The following is an 18,515-nucleotide window of genomic DNA, read 5'->3' as shown; positions in this document are numbered from 1 at the left end:
GACACAAAATGTTTGTCACAAAGTTAATAATGATAGCTTTTTTAGTAATTGGGGATAATAGCGGGAAGAGGTTTACAAATTTCGTGTTTGGCTCTTCTTTCCTCAATGATGATGGATTTACCGACGAACAATGGGGCAATATACTAAAGAGAATCAACCAATGGAGGTCTGATGTTAAGGCCACTAACCTGCACTGGGTTGGTAAGTATTGTAGCATTAACGAGTTAGATTAAGCCCAACAGTCAAACGTCAAGAAAGAAGGCTTAGTTAGACTTTAACGCGAAATGTTTAAATACCTTTAAGCGGATCACGAAAAGGAGTGACAAACAAAAATTAGCGATAATATAATTCATGTAGTGGAATATGGTCGTATTCACGTGTTTTCTGATAAGAGCCTAATCTGTCTTCCTAGTATGGATAAAAATATTTAAAAAACCAGAATCTTCTAGAACACGGTCTCGTCGAAGCTAAACAGGCTCAAGCTTTCACGAAGAAATGCGAAAACGTGCCAAGAAATGATCAATTCCGAGCGGGATATTTTAACTCCTCGAAATTTGGATACACTTATTTCTACAGCTGGGATGACGAGCGACCGGATCCGTCCACGGACCCTCTGCAACGAGTGGACAATAAATTTAAGAACCATGATAGTTGCTACAATAGCACCAAGGACTGCCATTTTTTCACCACCGCTGTTTCGAGCATGACATTCTTTGTTGGCTGCAGCAGAAACAGCGCGTGCGTCGACAAGTCGTTCAAAGAAATCACCGTTTGTGGCTTTGGCTTCGGACGAAGTACGCCGTTTTATATAGAGGGACCACCGTGTACAGGATGTCTCGTTGAGCGTGGAACCTTTTGCCACAAAAACTTGTGCGTTAGCAAGTAAGTTGAGTAGTGGACTCAAGGTAATGGAGAATCTCAACGGTTTGGGGTTCGATGTTTATAATAAATAAACGCGATATCTCCATTGATTAAAATAAGCAATTGGGGCTGTCGCGAATCTCCAAAAAGATCATACGAACTGACGCGATAATTTGCATCCCGTAGAGACAAATGTCGCGTGGCGAATCTGAACTGCACCTGCGAAGTAAAGTGCCAGAATTGCGGAGAATTGGATGAAACCGAGTGCCGGTGCAAATGCAAGTACGGCTACGACCACATTGACTGCTCAGAGACTTGCGAAGACAAAAATGACAAATGTGCTACTCACGCCGGATACAAATACAAATTACACAACCAGAATGCGGAAGTGATGGCATTCACGGGAAAAGAAGCTTGCAAATCAAATGAGATCTTTTGGGGACAAGAGTGCCGGAAATTTTGTGGGAAATGCCAAGACCCTAAACCGTACGATCTCCTTGATCCGCAAAGTTTGCCGTGTTGCGAAGGTACCGTCACGGACAAATTATAATTAGCTATATCTATCAAAACCTTTTGTGTTTTTATCTTTCATATATTCCTCATCAGGTATAACGTGCGGGGAGCAACAAAGACTTGACATCAGAAATTGCACTTGTACTCCAGTGGGAGACGATGGCTTCGACGACGAACAGCGACGAAACCTTTACTATGAAATTAATCAGTGGAGGTCAGCGGTCATTCCGACCGCTGCCAACATGCACAAGATTCGTAAGTCCCTTCAATGAAATCAAAAAAAGGAATTGACGTGGGAAATCTTATCCTTTAGGCGAAAACGAAATTGGACAAGCTGAATTCGAAGAAGCCAAAGGTTTCACGGATAAGTGCCATATCCCGAAGCGAGAAGAGACAGACACGGACCAGGAAACGTGGTTTTTCAGCTGGACCACCAACTATACTGATTACGAACCGAGGCCTTTGAAGCATTTCTACACTAAATTTGACTACTCCGCTGAAACTTGCGACACTAGCGCCAAAGACTGCGAGTTCTTCAAATCTTTGATAACGGCGTCCACTTTGTGGGTCTCTTGCACCAGAAACAGCCAATGCAAGAACGGGAATTTCACTGAAATCACCGTTTGCGCCGTCCGATACAGAAGTACTTACATGAAACCCATTTACTTGTCGGGACCCCCGTGCTCACGATGTTTTCGTTTCGGTGAATTTTTTTGCCACAACAACCTGTGTACCACCAAGTAAGTTTTCGCAAGAGTTCGTCATTGGAATCAAAGATATAATTCAAACGGTTTATTTGAATTAACTTTAGAGAGGATTGCAATACCAACAATTTAAATTGCACGTGCGAGACCAAGTGTAAGAAGGGCGGGATGTTGAACAATGGTACTTGCGCTTGCCTTTGTTTGTACGGATACAATCACGTTGATTGTTCCGAGCCGTGCAAAGACGTGGATCCCAAGTGCGCCACTAGTGGTCAGTATGTGAATTGCTCATTGGTCAAGTATAGAGATCTGCAATGCCGGAAACGTTGTGAAACGTGTCACGATACGAACTCATTCAAGGTGAACAATCCGCGCAAGAGACGCTCTTGTCCAGGTAAAAACATCTTAAAACTACTTTTAAATTTAATATTATAATTGACATTTTCTTAACTGTGCAGTAGACACGAATACAAATTTGTTTTTTCCACACAATCCCTAAGGATTGGTGTTAAACGACAGATAATGTTTTTAATAAACAACGGTGGTTTAGAAAACCTCACTTTCGACAACATGCCTTATTATATAGTACGTTTATAAGTTAATGTACAAGATCATTGAAAATTGGTTCAAATAACAATAACAAAATAATACATCTAGATAATATGGCGATGCCAATTTAGATCGCGCTCTAAAGGATTAGCGTGAGCGCGTGTTTTTAAAACCATGTAAGCACCCACGTATAAAATTCAGTAGTAGAATCTTAAAATTCTATCGGAGATTTTTCGGATTTGACCACGGAATCAGTAGCATCTACATTTTGTATCCAAGCCTAAACTCTATGTTGGGGATAGTGGCCAATGATAATTAACGTGCAGTCAATGACGTCAATCACCACGCTAAAATTCAAATTGTTTGGCCGTTCTACTAATTATTTCTAATTAACTACGAAACGTAACGCAACGAACCTTATCATTGGGTATTTTAAACGTACGCGCATCATTAAATAACAAAATTCAGGCACTAACGAATAATTTGCAACTTACTCTTTAAGAGCTATTGCGTGCTATTCTTTCGTACTCCACCATTAGATAAAACGTGTGGAGAGAAACAAAGACTCGACATCAGAAATTGCAGTTGCACTCCAGTGGGAGACGACGGCTTCGACGACGAACAGCAACGAAATATTATCTTCGAAACTAATCAGTTGAGATCAAAGGTCATTCCGACAGCCGCCAACATGCACAAGATTGGTTAGTCCCTTAAATCTCGTTAAACGCGTAAATCGAGTCTATAGGCGAATACTCGCGAATAACCTATTTTTCAGAATCCAGCACTGCCAGAGCTTACGAAGCCAAGCAATTCACCGACAAGTGCCAAATTCCCAAAAGAGAAGGCGAACCCAAAGTCTTCGGTGAAACCTGGTTGTTCAGCTGGACGTCCAAAATTCCCGATTACGAGCCTAATCCTTTGAAGCAATTCTACACCAAATTCAACTATTCCACCGAAACGTGCGACCCCAGAGCCAAAAACTGCGACCTCTTCAAAAATTTGATTTCGGATAATTTATTATGGATGGCCTGTTCCAGAAACAGCAAGTGCAAGAACGAAACTTTCACGGAAATTACCGTTTGCTCGATGGAATACGGAAACACCATGAAGCCCGTTTATCTGGCGGGGCCTCCGTGCTCGCGCTGCTTTCATGGTCAAGATTTATTTTGCCACAATAACTTGTGCACCTCCAAGTATGCTATCAGCAGGGGTTTATCATTGGAGTAAAAGTTAGGCAATTGAAACTAAGTATTTTTTTATTAACTTTAGAACGGATTGCGACAATAACAATTTAAATTGCACGTGCGAGACGAAATGCAAGAATTGCGGGACTTTAAACAGTGATACTTGCGAGTGCCTTTGTTTGTACGGATACAATCACGTTGACTGTTCCGAGCCTTGCGAGGACGTGTTCCCAAACTGCACCAGTCAAATGGCACACGGTTATTCTAAGTATGAGGGTATGGACAGTCAAATGTCGTATATGTCCGAGTTGGGAAAAAAAGGCTGCCAGTTAAATATTAAGTTCGGCAGTCTGCAATGTCGAAAACTATGCGGACTTTGCGAAGAAGCGAGACCATTAAACAAGGGGGATCCAAGAACAAGAATGTGTTGTCCCCCAGGTAAAATACACCAAAACTAATTAAGCTTATTTAAGAAAAGCTAATTATCTTCCATTTAAGTGATTACAATAAACCTTTAGCTGGCGGAAAACCTTCAGTTTTGAAAGTCGGTTTTGGTAGAAGTGTAGAGTATGATAATCATATGTTCGCAAACTGCCGCCACTTTACATAGCTGTAATATACCTTCTTCGATATCTCACGCTGCAACGAACACCACCCGCCAGAGGAGGGCACTGCCATCAACTCTTTCAATACAATTGCATTTCTTTGATGTAGTGGGAGGGCACCGGCGCTATCTTCGCGAACGCTGCAGTTTCCAGAGCCGTATTTTTGGGCGCTGGCGTCCCAGGCCCAGGGAGGATTAGGCACCCTCTTATCGCGTAAAATTCACGTGTTCATTCTGATTAAGAAGCTCGCTCTCTAAATGTAGTATTTTCGATGTGCTTACGGAAAAGATCGTGATACCACGGGGCTCCAACAAAGCAGTCATTTACTCATCAATATTGCCCGGGCAGGCTACAGTTCAGAAACACTACGACCAACTCAGACCTTACAAATCTCTTTCGTGGCTCTAAGCTATTAAAGCAGCACAGAGAAACGACCCAAACATCCCGAGCACCAAAGAATTTTATGATATATTTTAGCCAGTGACTGATACAGAAAAACTCACGGGGGGGGGGGGCGATAATAGATATCTTGAGCTATGGGTGTAATAACGAATCATCAAATCAAATGGCGGGGGCGCGCCCTCCCCTTGCCGTGAACCGAGTGGTGGGCCCCCATAGCTCAGCTAAGCCTTAAAGGCATCAAAAAACATAAAACTACCACGCATGGTCTGAACCCATCACCGCCATTTTTTGTAAAGTCCCTTATCCTGTACCAAAGATAACGTACACCTCATACTATAGATTCGAAATAACAGCCTCGCGGGTAGTTAAAAGCGTTTACAAACTTCCGGCCGAAACTCCGAAAAAACTAGCTTCGAAGTTACCATGTTAACCAACTTTGATGACCATGAGAGCACTATGGCAGTGACCGATGGAGGCCGATTTTTCGGAGGTCAAGTGCCGGAAGTGTGTAAAAGCTTCGTTAAATACCATCAGTCAGAAAGCTCTCAGAATTATAATCTAGGGTACGGAGTTCTATATTATCTTTGCCTGTAGTACACGATCCTTAATTAAACAACCATTTGTATCTTTCTAGAATTCAAGTGCGATGAAAATAAAACATTGGACAAAATCAATTGTAGGTGCCTTACAAATGGATTTTCCGAAGAACAGTTCGCGAACCTAGTAATGGAAGTCAACACGTGGAGGTCGGAGAATGCCGACCCGAATCCGCCCGCCTCGAACCTGCATTGGGTGGGTAAGTATCGTACTAAACCCAAATCTTTCTCAATACAATGTGTACAAAGTATTAAGAAATCTGAATTTTCTAGAATATGGCCCCGTGGAGACCAGACAGGCGGAAACTTTCACGAAGAAATGCGAAACAGTTCCGAGAAATAACCCTTTTGAGACCGGATATTTTAACCACACCACATTTGGGTACACCTGGTTCTACAGCTGGACAAGCAGACAACCGGACCTTTCACCCAACCCTCTAAAACGATTTGAGAGTCAAAAGAGCTTTGCGCTGGGAAGTTGCCAAAAAACAGAAGAAAACTGCCACCTGTACGAGACCGCCCTCTCCGACAGCTTGTTCCATCTTGGCTGCAGCAGAAACAGCTCGTGCGTTGACAAGCCGTTCAAAGAAATCACCGTTTGTGCCTTTGGCTACGGACGTACAATACCATTTTACCTGGAGGGACCACCGTGCACCCGATGTCTCGCCGAGCGTGGCACTTTGTGCTACAAGAACTTGTGTGTTAGCGAGTAAGTTTTACAATGTACGACAAATAATAGTTATTCAGAAATAATCTACACGTGAGATAACTACTGATTGAACTTAAACTTAGAATTGTCGTGAATTTTACAAAAAAGAATACGAACTGACGCGTTAATTTGCAACCCGTAGAGACAAATGTCGCGAAGAGAATCTGAACTGCACTTGCGAAGTTAAGTGCCAGAATTGCGGAGAATTGAATGAAACCGAGTGCCGGTGCAAATGCAAGTACGGACACGACCACATTGACTGCTCAGAGACCTGCGAAGACAAAAATGACCAATGTACTACTCACGTCGGATACAGATACAAATTAGACAACCAGAGTGTGGAAGTGACGGCATTCACGGGAAAAGAAGCTTGCAAATCAAATGAGATCTTTTGGGGACAAGAGTGCCGGAAATTTTGCGGAAAATGCCAAGAAACTAAACCATATGACAGTGAAGATCCGCAAAGTATTCCGTGCTGCGAAGGTACCATCAAGCGCAGTTACAACAAGCTATTTATCTATCTAGACCTCTTGCGTTCTAATCTTTCTTATTTTTCCATTAGATAAAACGTGCGGAGAGAAACAAAGACTTGACATCAGAAATTGCAGTTGCACTCCAGTGGGAGACGATGGCTTCGACACCGAACAACAACAAAACCTTTACTATGAAATTAATCAGTGGCGGTTAGCGGTCATTCCGACCGCTGCCAACATGCACAAGATTCGTAAGTAACTTTCATCGCCACTAAACCTATTCAGACGATGAACATAAAAAAAATTGACACGGGTATATTATTCTTTAGACCCAAACGAAGTTGGACAAGCTGAATTTGACGAAGCCAAAGGTTTCACGGACAAGTGCCAAATACCGAAGCGAGAAGAGCCAGACACGGACCAGGAAACGTGGTTCTTCAGCTGGACCACCAACTATACCGATTACGAACCAGGGCCTTTGAAGCAATTCTACACCAAATTCGACTACTCCACCGAAACTTGCGACACCAGCGCCATAAACTGCGACTTTTTCAAAACTTTGATTTCGGCGTCCACTTTGTGGGTCTCTTGCACCAGAAACAGCAAGTGCAAAAACGAGACTTTCACTGAAATCACCGTTTGCGCCGTCCGTTACAGAAATACGTACCTGAAACCCATTTACATGTCAGGACCACCGTGCTCACGATGTTTTCGGCCCGACTCATTTTTTTGCCACAATAACCTATGCACCACCAAGTAAGTTTTCGCCTGGGGTTCATCATTGGAATCAAAGAAAGTTAATTTAAACGACGTATTTTAATAAACTTTAGAGCTGATTGCGATACCAACAATCTAAATTGCACGTGCGAAACCAAGTGCAAAAATTGTGGGACCTTGAACAATGGTACTTGCGCTTGCCTTTGTTTGTACGGATACAATCACGTTGACTGTTCCGAGACCTGTAAAGACGCCGATCCCAAGTGCTCGACTAATGCTCAGAATGTGAACTGCTCGTTGGTCAAGTATAAAGATCAGCAATGTCGGAAAAAATGTGAAACGTGCCAAGAAGCAAAATCGTTCAACGGAAGCGATCCGCGCACGAGAGTTTGTTGTCCCGCAGGTAAAAAACTACAAAGCGAAATTTTGATTAGTTAAGAAAATGAAATTATTTGACATTTAAGTAATTGTAACAACGTTTAGCAAGATCTGTTCCGGCCTATGAATTAAAAACTTAGAGATTTGTGATAATCATTTATTCGCGAACTAACGCCTCTTGAACTATCTGTAAATTATCGTGACGCAAATTATACAGATTATATAAGATTTTAACGGAAATGGCTGTATACCTTTTATGGCTTATATTTCATGGCCTGACACTTGGCTTGGCAACTATCTCCAATTATATCTTAACCCACCAAATTATAATACCTCAAAAATATTCCCCATCAAAATTTTTCAAAACAAGGTCACAAATTCTAACTTCACAAATTCTATAACACCATAAACGAAAAATGTCTAAAATAGCCATCGGGGTCTATTTACGACCCTTTAACGACTTGACCATCAGCACGGTACTATTAAGATAAGAACTCAAAAGGGTGAAATACAATCAGGAAGAGGAGCACCGACATGACCTCCGACGGAGGGGAAACTACTTAGGGTAGCCCGCTTCCCAACCTCTGGGATCTGGGAACCCAATTGACCTTATCTGGGAATCGGATCACTTTGAGAAAAGTCGGAGTAAAACAAATATTGAACTTCTGAATATTATTAAAAAAATAAAAGAGGCATTATACCATCTTCAAAATCTTGCGCTGTCGCCTTCAGTGAGAAATGAATTGTATGTCCTTCTAAGTGAAGCTTGGAAAGAGCGGGAGGGAGTCGCCACCGCCGTATTTATAGCCACTTGCGTCCCTGCCCGAAGGAACATTAGACACCCTCTCGTGGCATAAAATTAACGCGTGAAGAAATTAACAATTGGAAGTCTTTTCAAGAGGCTCACTTTCTAAAGGTCGAATTTTCGACGCTCTTGCGGAAAACGTCGCGATACCATGGGGCTGCAACAAAGCAGTCATTTACTCATCAATATTGCCCGCAGAAAAATTACAGCCAACTCAGACCTTACAAATCTCTTTCGTGGCTTCCTTAAAGCAAGGTCTTCATAGAACTAAATAAGCATTACGCGCTTAAACCCATGTCATTGAAACGACCCAAACATCCTGGTCAGTAAAGGGAACTTATTATATATTTCAGCTCAGCCAACCCTTGAAGGCATCGTAAAACCCAAATCTACCACGCATGATCTGAACTATTTTTAAAGATCGTCTCTTAGCCTGATCTACAAAATCATTAAATAAACAACCATTTTTATCTTACTAGATTTCAAGTGCGATGAAAATAAAACATTGGACAAAATCAATTGTAGGTGCCTTATAAATGGATTTACCGAAGAACAGTTCGCGAACCTAGTAATGGAAGTCAACACGTGGAGGTCGGAGAATACCGACCCGAATCCGCCCGCCTCGAACCTGCATTGGGTCGGTAAGTATCGTACTAAACCCGGAAGGACTAATAATAAATAGATAGGTTAAGAACAAATCTCGAAGGCCAAGAGAGAGATATTGAATGCAACTTGTTGGATTTTATGGCAAGATCCATTTAAAATGACCCAAACCAGTACACGATGAGGGTAAACAACCAAATCTTCGTGATAAAATCTTTCAAGGAATAAAAAATGCCCCTTTTAACGCGTTTTATAAAAAGGGCCAAATCTTTCGCAATATAATGTGTACAAAGTATTTAAAAAAATTATTTTTCTAGAATATGGTCCCGTGGAGACCACACAGGCGGAAACTTTCACGAAGAAATGCGAAACAGTTCCGATAAATAAGCCTTTTGAGACGGGATATTTTAACCACTCCAAATTCGGGTACACCTGGTTCTACAGCTGGACCAGCATTGAACGGGACTTTTCACCGAACCCTCTGAGACGATTTGCGAGTCAAAAGAACTTTACTCTGGGAAGTTGCAAAAAAGAAGTAGAATTCTGCCACCTGTACGCGACTGCCCTCTCCGACAGCGTGTTCCATCTTGGATGCAGCAGAAACAGCTTTTGCGTTGGCAAGCCGTTCATAGAAATCACCGTTTGTGCCTTTGGCTACGGACGTACAACACCATTTTACCTGGAGGGACCACCGTGCACCCGATGTCTCGCCGAGCGTGGCACTTTGTGCTACAAGAACTTGTGTGTTAGCGAGTAAGTTTTACAATGTACGACAAATAATAGTTTTTCAGAAATAATCTACACGTGAGATCACCACTGATTGAACTATGAATTTCACAAAAAAGAATACGAATTGACGAGATAATTTCCACCCCGTAGAGACAAATGTCGCGAGGAGAATCTGAACTGCACCTGCGAAGTAAAGTGCCAGAATTGCGGAGAATTGAATGTAACCGAGTGCCGGTGCAAATGCAAGTACGGACACGACCACATTGACTGCTCAGAGACCTGCGAAGACAAAAATGACCAATGTACTACTCACGCCGGATACAAATACAAATTAGACAACCAGAGTGTGGAAGTGACGGCATTCACGGGAAAAGAAGCTTGCAAATCAAATGAGATCTTTTGGGGACGAGAGTGCCGGAAATTTTGTGGAAAATGCCAAGAAACTAAACCGTATGACAGTGAAGATCCGCAAAGTATTCCGTGCTGCGAAGGTACCATCAAGCGCAGTTTCAATAAGCTATTTATCTATCTAGACCTCTTGCGTTCTAATCTTTCTTATTTTTCCATTAGATAAAACGTGCGGAGAGAAACAAAGACTTGACATCAGAAATTGCAGTTGCACTCCAGTGGGAGACGATGGCTTCGACACCGAACAACAACAAAACCTTTACTATGAAATTAATCAGTGGCGGTTAGCGGTCATTCCGACCGCTGCCAACATGCACAAGATTCGTAAGTCACTTTAATCGCCACCAAACTTTTTCAGACGATGAACCTAAAAAAATTATTGTCACGGGTAACCTTATTCTTTAGGCCAAAACGAAGTTGGACGAGCTGAATTTGAAGAAGCCAAAGGTTTCACGGACAAATGCCAAATACCGAAGCGAGAAGAGCCAAACTTGTACCAGGAAACGTGGTTCTTCAGCTGGACCACCAACTATACCGATTACGAACCACGGCCTTTAAAGCAATTCTACACCAAATTCGACTACTCCACCGAAACTTGCGACACCAGCGCCATAAATTGCGACTTTTTCAAAACTTTGATTTCGGCGTCCACTTTGTGGGTCTCTTGCACCAGAAACAGCAACTGCAAGAACGAGACTTTCACCGAAATCACCGTTTGCGCCGTCCAATACAGAAATACGTTCCTGAAACCCATTTACATATCAGGACCACCGTGCTCACGATGTTTTCGGTCCGGTGAATTTTTTTGCCACAACAACCTGTGTACCACCAAGTAAGTTTTCAACAGGGATTCATCATTGTAATCAAAGAAAGAAAACTGAAATGTTGTAATTAACCTTAGAGCTGATTGCGATACCAACAATCTAAATTGCACGTGCGAAACCAAGTGCAAGAATTGTGCGACCTTGAACAATGGTACTTGCGCGTGCCTTTGTTTGTACGGGTACAATCACGTTGACTGTTCCGAGCCGTGCAAAAACGCCGATCCCAAGTGCTCGAGTAATGCTCAGAATGTGAACTGCTCAAAGGTCAAGTTTAGAGATCTGCAATGTCGGAAACTATGCGAATCGTGTCAAGTTTCGAAACTATTCAACCAGACAGATCAACTCACGAAGAAATGTTGTCCAGGTAAATTCTAAACCGAAGTTTCGTTTATTTTGTGAAAGTGAGTTTATACTGAGTAAGATCCAGCATTTTTTATATTCTGTATATTCTTAAAGGGAAGAAACATGATTAGTTCAGTGGATAATAAACTTCTTGATGGTTCTATGGCTTTCACGACCGAGTTTCTCCTTCCCACTCTGAAACTTTGCTTGAAAAATTTTACTAACAAATGAGTTACAAACTTTAATCTATAGTTTACCCTGAGATTAGCATTTGCAACCGATTCCAAATAAAAGTAGAAGTCAGATAAACGTGCAGTTAAGAAATCTCATGAGATTAATTAAAAAAAATCAGCTCAGATCGGCTAATGAATCAGAAATAATTTCAAATCAGATTGCTGGGTATGATGGTAATATAAAAGACTAACCTGGTCTCACTAACTGATTACCCTCGGATATCTGAAAATTACGACCCGAATAACCTGAACAGTTGAATCTGCCCGCAAGAATGATTAAACTTAGTCTTGAATCGCCTTGACTAGCTGAACATTTCAAGAATTTTTATCAGTAGTAGTTTGAATCAGGGGCGTAGGAACCAGGGGGGGGGGCAAGGGGGGCAATGCCCCTCCCTAGAATTTTGCTGGGAGGGGCAACTAATGTTATTGCCCCCTCCAACCTTTTGGTCAGTTGAAATCTTCAAAAGGCTCAAATTCTCATTTTAAAAGCATATACAGCTTGTAGAACCTCAACTGTGTTTAAATTTCAGTCTTTTCCCGCCAATTTACATAGTTGTAAAATGTACACGTGCATTCGGAGAAGCTACACTCCATTAAAAATTCAAAACCATTCTCCAGACCCCTTTTGGTTTCTTTTTGCCCCCTCCAACTTCTAGAACGTTCCTACGCCCCTGGTTTGAATAGACCTTTCCAATCAATGACTCTTCAAATATCATAGCTTACCGTATTACTTATCCACGCCAGGGGTGGACAAGTTTTCAGTTCGAGAATAGCATTCCCAAGGTCGATAATGTTTATAGTAGATATTTTTGATTATAAGATTATATTATTATTTCGAGATAACCATTGTTAATGTAGAGATCAGCATTTTGAAGGTCGAAATAGACATTTGCTAAAGATCACAGATTTCCTTTGTTACTTATCTAGCCCTTGGCGATTAATTTCTTTGCAATTAATCTCGAAACGATTGCTCATTTTCTGGTTTTCTTTGCAGACTTGGTTTGCTCATCAGCGAGCCAGACTCCAGATTTCAACACCTGCGAATGTTTGGGTGAGGGGATGACGGATGTCCCAGACTTTAACATCGACGAGTATGTGCCAGAGAACTACTGCCCCGGAAAGCCGAACTCAGCCGAATACGAGGCTTGTTCTCCAATATTTCAATTCATATCTACTATCGTCGTCATTTTAGGCTACTTCGCCTTCTTTTAAATCTTTATTTTCTATTTCATTCGGGTCACTTTAAATTCAAAAGTCCACCCATCGATGTTTTATAGTTTTTTTAGAATATACGACTAAATGGCTAAGTTATCATTTATTTCGAACCTGTACTACAAATCTAAATTGTTTAAAATAAACCAGTTCTCAGACACAATGTTTCATTACTAAGCGTTTAATCTAAAAATTACACCAAGCATTTGGAATTGAAATTTCAAAGGATAACACAGAAAAAGGTTTATCTAAAAAAAAAACGCGCCCTTTAGAAAAAGACATCTCGTAGTGGTCAGGTAAACTAGGATAAAACGAAATGTGCACTCGCTAGAAACGGACGTCACACCATCCTATCTTCACTTTACTCCACCTAGCGGTGATTCAAAAACCAATATTGCTAATTAATATTATTTAACTTTTGTTTTTTCTTCGTGATATCCAAAAAATAACTTAAATATTTTTTAGATTGTCCTACGTGCCTCATTTTCTAACGATCTAGCAGAAAAACGTTGGAAAAATTATTTATATATTTTTGGTAAATGTTTAGTTTTATTAAATTTTTTTATTTGCAATTTAGTTTAAACGGAAGCCTCCTTATTACTTACAACTCGGGGGCTTGGTAGACCTTCATGTTACCGAGAGGTGGTCTTATAAGTAGAGGATTTTACGACCACAAACAATTCAGGCTCAGCTGGTATAGCAGCGAAACAGAGCCAAAACTGATCATAGCAGCTGTTACAACAGGGATATTGACTGTTATTTTTTCTTGTCCATACTTTCCGACAGCGTCTTCTATCTTGGCTGCAGCACGAACCGCTCATGCGTCGGCTACAAAGAAAGCAGCGTTTGCGCCTTCGGCTTCGGTTGGATACAGTCTACTAACATGGCGGGAACGGCGTGTTCCTGATGTGTGGCACCCTTTGTTACAAGAACTTGCGCGTTAGAGAGTAAGTTCTTCATGATCAGAAGCCATGTGGACAAAAGAGTGTTCCAAATCCCGCGTTAAGGACTAGGACAAACTCTAAGATGGCGAGCGTCAACTTGAGTAAACTCCCGCCTTAGTGAAAACAAGTTTCCATTGACAGCGTTCCAGTTTTCGCGAATTGCGCTTAATAAGAACACTAGATACTCTTTACCTTTTAGAGACAAGTGTTGAAAGGAGAGTCTGAATTACACCTTCCAAGTAAAGTGCCAGAATTGCGTCGAACTCGACGAAGCCAAGTGCCAGTGTAAATGCAAGTATGACTACGACTATAATGACTGCTCAATGAATTGCAGGAACAAATTTGGTAATATATATATATATAGATATTCGATAACAAAACGGTGACAGTAACGAAATCTATCGGGAACAAGATTTTTGCAAATTTGGAAAGAAATTTCGAGATTAACGCAGTTGGCCGGACTGCGAAAGTACCGTCACGGATAATTTAAATAACTCAAAGAATTTTTGTGTGCTAATCTTTCGTATACCCCAATTCAGGTGTATGAAAGTGTTAAATGAAAGGGGCCAAGTTTACGCTTATTCTCCATCAACGTACTTTGTTTCGTAGATTCCAGATGTCCACATGGCAGCTCTTTGAATGAGGTCTGCAAGTGCGAGAACGAGTTTCGTTTCAACGACGCCGAATGGGAAGGCATTATGGACGCCCCAAATAATTGGAAATCTGGAGTTCAACCCACAGCGACTAACATGCACCGATTGGGTAAAAAACTCAGCTTTAACGAGGCTTCGGGTCCAGTAATGTCGATCATTTCATTTCGTGAGCAGATCTTTCCAACCAACTAGCCAAAAAAGCCAAGAAGTGGGCAGACAGGTGCGATCAACCGCCGAGACACGTGTCCACTAATAGTAACGAATACGCTTTCGTCCAAATAACGACGAATTATCTGGACAACTCGACGAGTCCGTTGAGCCTATTCTACAAGAAGTACAACTACTCGAGTGATACTTGCGAGAACTCCACGAAAGAGCAGTGCGAGTTCTTCAAATTGTTCATCGCCGACACCTCGAGAGAAGTAGGCTGCTCCAGAAACAGCGGCTGCTTGACCCAAGGCAAACCCTTCGCCGAGATCACCGTCTGCGTCATCGGGCCCAAGAACGACCTCAAACCGCTTTACATCCCTGGAAAGCCTTGCACCAAATGCGTCAAGGAAGAAGGCACTTTTTGCCATCAGAACTTATGCGTTTCAAAGTGAGCGAAATAGGCTAGAAGCGAATGAGCGCGAATAAAACGATTGGAAACCCCACAGGGAGAGATGCCGGAAGGAAAACCCGAAGTGCACCTGCGAACGACGCTGCGGCAACTGCTCCACGCCCGACGACGACACCTGCACTTGCGAATGTCTTTTCGGCAGCTACGCTTACCAATGCGACGAGCCTTGCCAAGACCGAATGGCCGACTGCCGGAATTTGTCCGGATACGGGAAAGCTGTCGGAGGCTTGCCAGATCGACGTCAAGTTCGCCACGAGGAAATGTTCCAAGTTCTGCAAAAAGTGCCAAAAGGCCCTCCCCCAATTCGATCCCCTCCAACAACTGAGTCGCAAATGCTGCTCTGGTGACGAAAATGTTTCTTCGGTCGCGAATCGCGAAACGGTTACTCATTCTTCAATTTTTTTTGCAGACTTCGTTTGCCAATCGAGGGAACAAATTACAGATTTGAATAATTGCGTATGTTTGGATCCCGAGCCCGGGCTGAAAGATGAGCCAGAGTTTAATCTCGACAACTATCCGCCCGACAGCTACTGCCCCGGAAAGTCGAACTCGGCGGAATAATTCACCTTTTGAACGATATTTCCATTAACATCTACTTTCACGACCATTTTACCCTAGTTTCATTTAAATATCTGTATTCGTGTTACTTTAAGATTCAAATACGTTTTATCATTTGTTTCGAAAATGTAGCCCAAATCTAAATTTTTGAAAGTAATCACGTTCTCAGACTGAGTGTTACATTCTTAAGGTATAATCTAAAAATTTCAGCAACCATTCGGAGAATTCTAAACGCGAAATATGCAGGTTTTCCCAAAGGATTTTGGCATATCATAATTTCTCGAGTGGAAATCGGTTCGTATTTACTCTCTGATTTCTCTGGTCAGGGTGGCGGAGCGCGCGATTTTCTCTACAGCCGAAGAGATATTTCTGCCGCGAGAAGGGCTTTCGGCTGGTGAGAGCGTAAAGGCGACCGCTCGGGGGCAGGATGACCCGGATCTTGACCCCGGCAAAATGTAGCATCCAAGACGTGGGCGTGGTGCGCGTAAGGCGGCCCAATTTGCACCAGCATCTTGTTCCGCGAGAGTCTGTTCAGCCGGAGAATATCGAATCATTTTTGGGGGGAGAGCGCCGTATGATTTTACGGCTGGCGTTATAATGGAATTCTGCAGTTTCTTCTTGTAAAAGTTGATAGTGGGAGTACGTTCGCGGTTATTGATGGCCTATTTTCTTTTCTTTCCCCGCGCGCTACAAGTTTAGAAAAATAAAAGCCGTATATCGGAGCTTGTAGGTATAATTACCTCGAAGTAGCGGTTAATTTAAAGGAATGTTCTCAAATGAACTTGGACGACGTAGACGTTACAAAATCAAATGCCTTGGTTACAGACGTTCTTATTGGTAATTTGGACTGCTTAACCTCTCAGTTGTGAAATGTATCATGTTTATCGGATTTGGCTTTAATCCGAGTACTGTTGGATTCGTAAGGAAAGTTCCTTGACTTTTCCACGTCATCCCCGACCAACCTTTACCAATATGCTAGACCCTTTTTGGTAATGTTTTAAATATTAAAAATGCCTTATATAAGACATGAAATATTATTTACATTGCCTTTGCTGAGAAAAATTTTGTGATGATGCTTGGTTTGGTTGACGAAATAATAAATTATTCAATTCTTTGACTTATCCATCCCCCATTTTTGGTTTTACAGGCTCCGTACGAACCCTGTATCCGTTTACAACACGTTGAGTCGTTGATACGAATCATTAGGACGACAATTACAGTTTTTCTCCCAAAACCAGAAGCTGAGAAGTTTAACACTAAACCTCTTCTTGTTTGCACGACCTCATTGGTTCCTAAAACAATTATCACCCAGTTCACAAATACGCCGCCAATGGTTATCGGTTATTTATGTAACTTTCAGGTAACGACGACCAAGTGTCTCCTTAGTTAGATAATTTTTTGGTTAAAACCAATTCATAATGAAAATTAAAAAGCTTCTATCATGAAAACTGTCGCTTACTTCAGTGAAATAATGACACATTATTTAATCGGAATATTAAATTGACAATTACAAACACTCACTTCGTTTCTAAAGGTACCTATTTTAACGCCAACAAAGACAGATAAACTATAGTCGCTGTCTTCAGTAGGTAGATACAAGTTTATAAGGATTTTCACTATAGACAACTTATAGATATTTAACCAGGTCACCCGAATTAAAAGGCTATAAAAGTCGCTAGATGACTTGGGCCTAGGGGTGGTGCCTTGGGCATTAGCCTAGCTGATTATTATTTTATTTCATTTTTATTTTTAGGAACAACCGCGAAGATTGAGTAATTCTTTCGCGTAAGGATAATGATATCCAAAGAGAAAACAAAGTTGATAGAACTATCATTTCTTCACTAGCTTCAAATTCAGACAATTTGAAGCTACGCGTAGTCAAAAAATGAAATAGCGACTTACGAAAAGAACGCGTTATGATTTGAGAAACGATCGAGAATGTGAAAGGCGCCAAAGGTTAAACGACTTATTTTGGCGCCCAAGACGTTATAAAAACGGCGCCAGCCATTGTATATTAGGTTCTATTATTTTCCTTTTTCAAGAAAGTATACTTTGGAATTTTGTTTGCTTAAAATAAAAATATTTACGCAATATTTTAGTCTAGGTACCGGTTCTTCGGCCAAGTTATAATTACATCCCTAGTGTCATCCCAAAATAATTTATTAAAATAAAAAACCACCGAAAAGCAAAAAAGTATCCTCCAACACACGAGAATAAAAGTTATACAGATTCGCACTAGGCGCTTTTTGTTCCGGCCAATTTTTACGCGATAAAACTTTCGTTTGCAAACAACGTGATTAGTTGGAAGGCCGTGGGCAATAATTATAGTGCGAACTTGTCTTTAAAGTCTATAAGAACTTGGACGAAAAAACGGCGAATATTCCAAAGAACGCTATAGCCTTTTTTGCGCGCGCGCTGTATCATTACGAGCACTAAAATTAACCCAAATAAGGTAAATGTTTTTTTTAAACATTCGCAATAAATATCAGTCTTAGTGTTTACTAAATATTATTTACACTTAACGCGGTAATGGGTTTCCTTCAGCATCTATACGATTGGTCAAACGTTGACTTCGTAGAATCTATATAATTAAATACGAAATACAATGCAATTTGTACCGTATAGTTTGTGTTCGTTTTCCTCGAGTAATGATGCTGTTTAAGCCATTCCATTTGGAAGCAAATATTATAATATTAAAAAAACTGGCATCAGAACGCGGTTGCCCGGGGGGGGGGGAATTTCGAAATACGGATAACCTTAATTACGAGTAAAACAACAAAATGATGATTGCCATTTTCTTTGACGTTCTTCCTTGTGTTTTAATATTACTGTTACGTGGTTTTTAAAATCGGTGGAGGGTTCAAGTTTATTAGCGTTATTATACATGTAGGAAT

General features: G+C 41.4%; 1 protein-coding gene across 1 annotated transcript; it reads left to right on the top strand.

The window, feature by feature from the left end:
• Nucleotides 1-12,988, top strand: LOC149948324 (uncharacterized). Its single transcript, XM_090173307.1, has 22 exons — nt 1-201; nt 450-882; nt 1,048-1,388; nt 1,468-1,629; nt 1,688-2,114; nt 2,186-2,472; nt 3,167-3,328; nt 3,403-3,820; nt 3,897-4,249; nt 5,453-5,614; nt 5,688-6,123; nt 6,266-6,606; nt 6,686-6,847; nt 6,926-7,352; nt 7,427-7,716; nt 8,976-9,137; nt 9,417-9,852; nt 9,979-10,319; nt 10,399-10,560; nt 10,642-11,068; nt 11,138-11,424; nt 12,630-12,988. The coding sequence occupies exons 1-22, from the start codon at nt 9-11 to the stop codon at nt 12,845-12,847; spliced, it is 6,627 nt and encodes a 2,208-aa protein (XP_090029433.1). The 5' UTR covers nt 1-8; the 3' UTR covers nt 12,848-12,988.
• Nucleotides 12,989-18,515: the final 5,527 nt, after the last annotated feature.

Source organism: Leiobunum rupestre, chromosome 4, assembly GCF_980474605.1.
Source record: "Leiobunum rupestre chromosome 4, qqLeiRupe1.1.hap1, whole genome shotgun sequence".
In the NCBI taxonomy this organism is placed as follows: Eukaryota; Metazoa; Arthropoda; class Arachnida; order Opiliones; family Sclerosomatidae; genus Leiobunum; species Leiobunum rupestre.
Note: the sequence above shows the minus strand (reverse complement) of the source record. Positions and strands in the feature narration are given on the sequence as shown.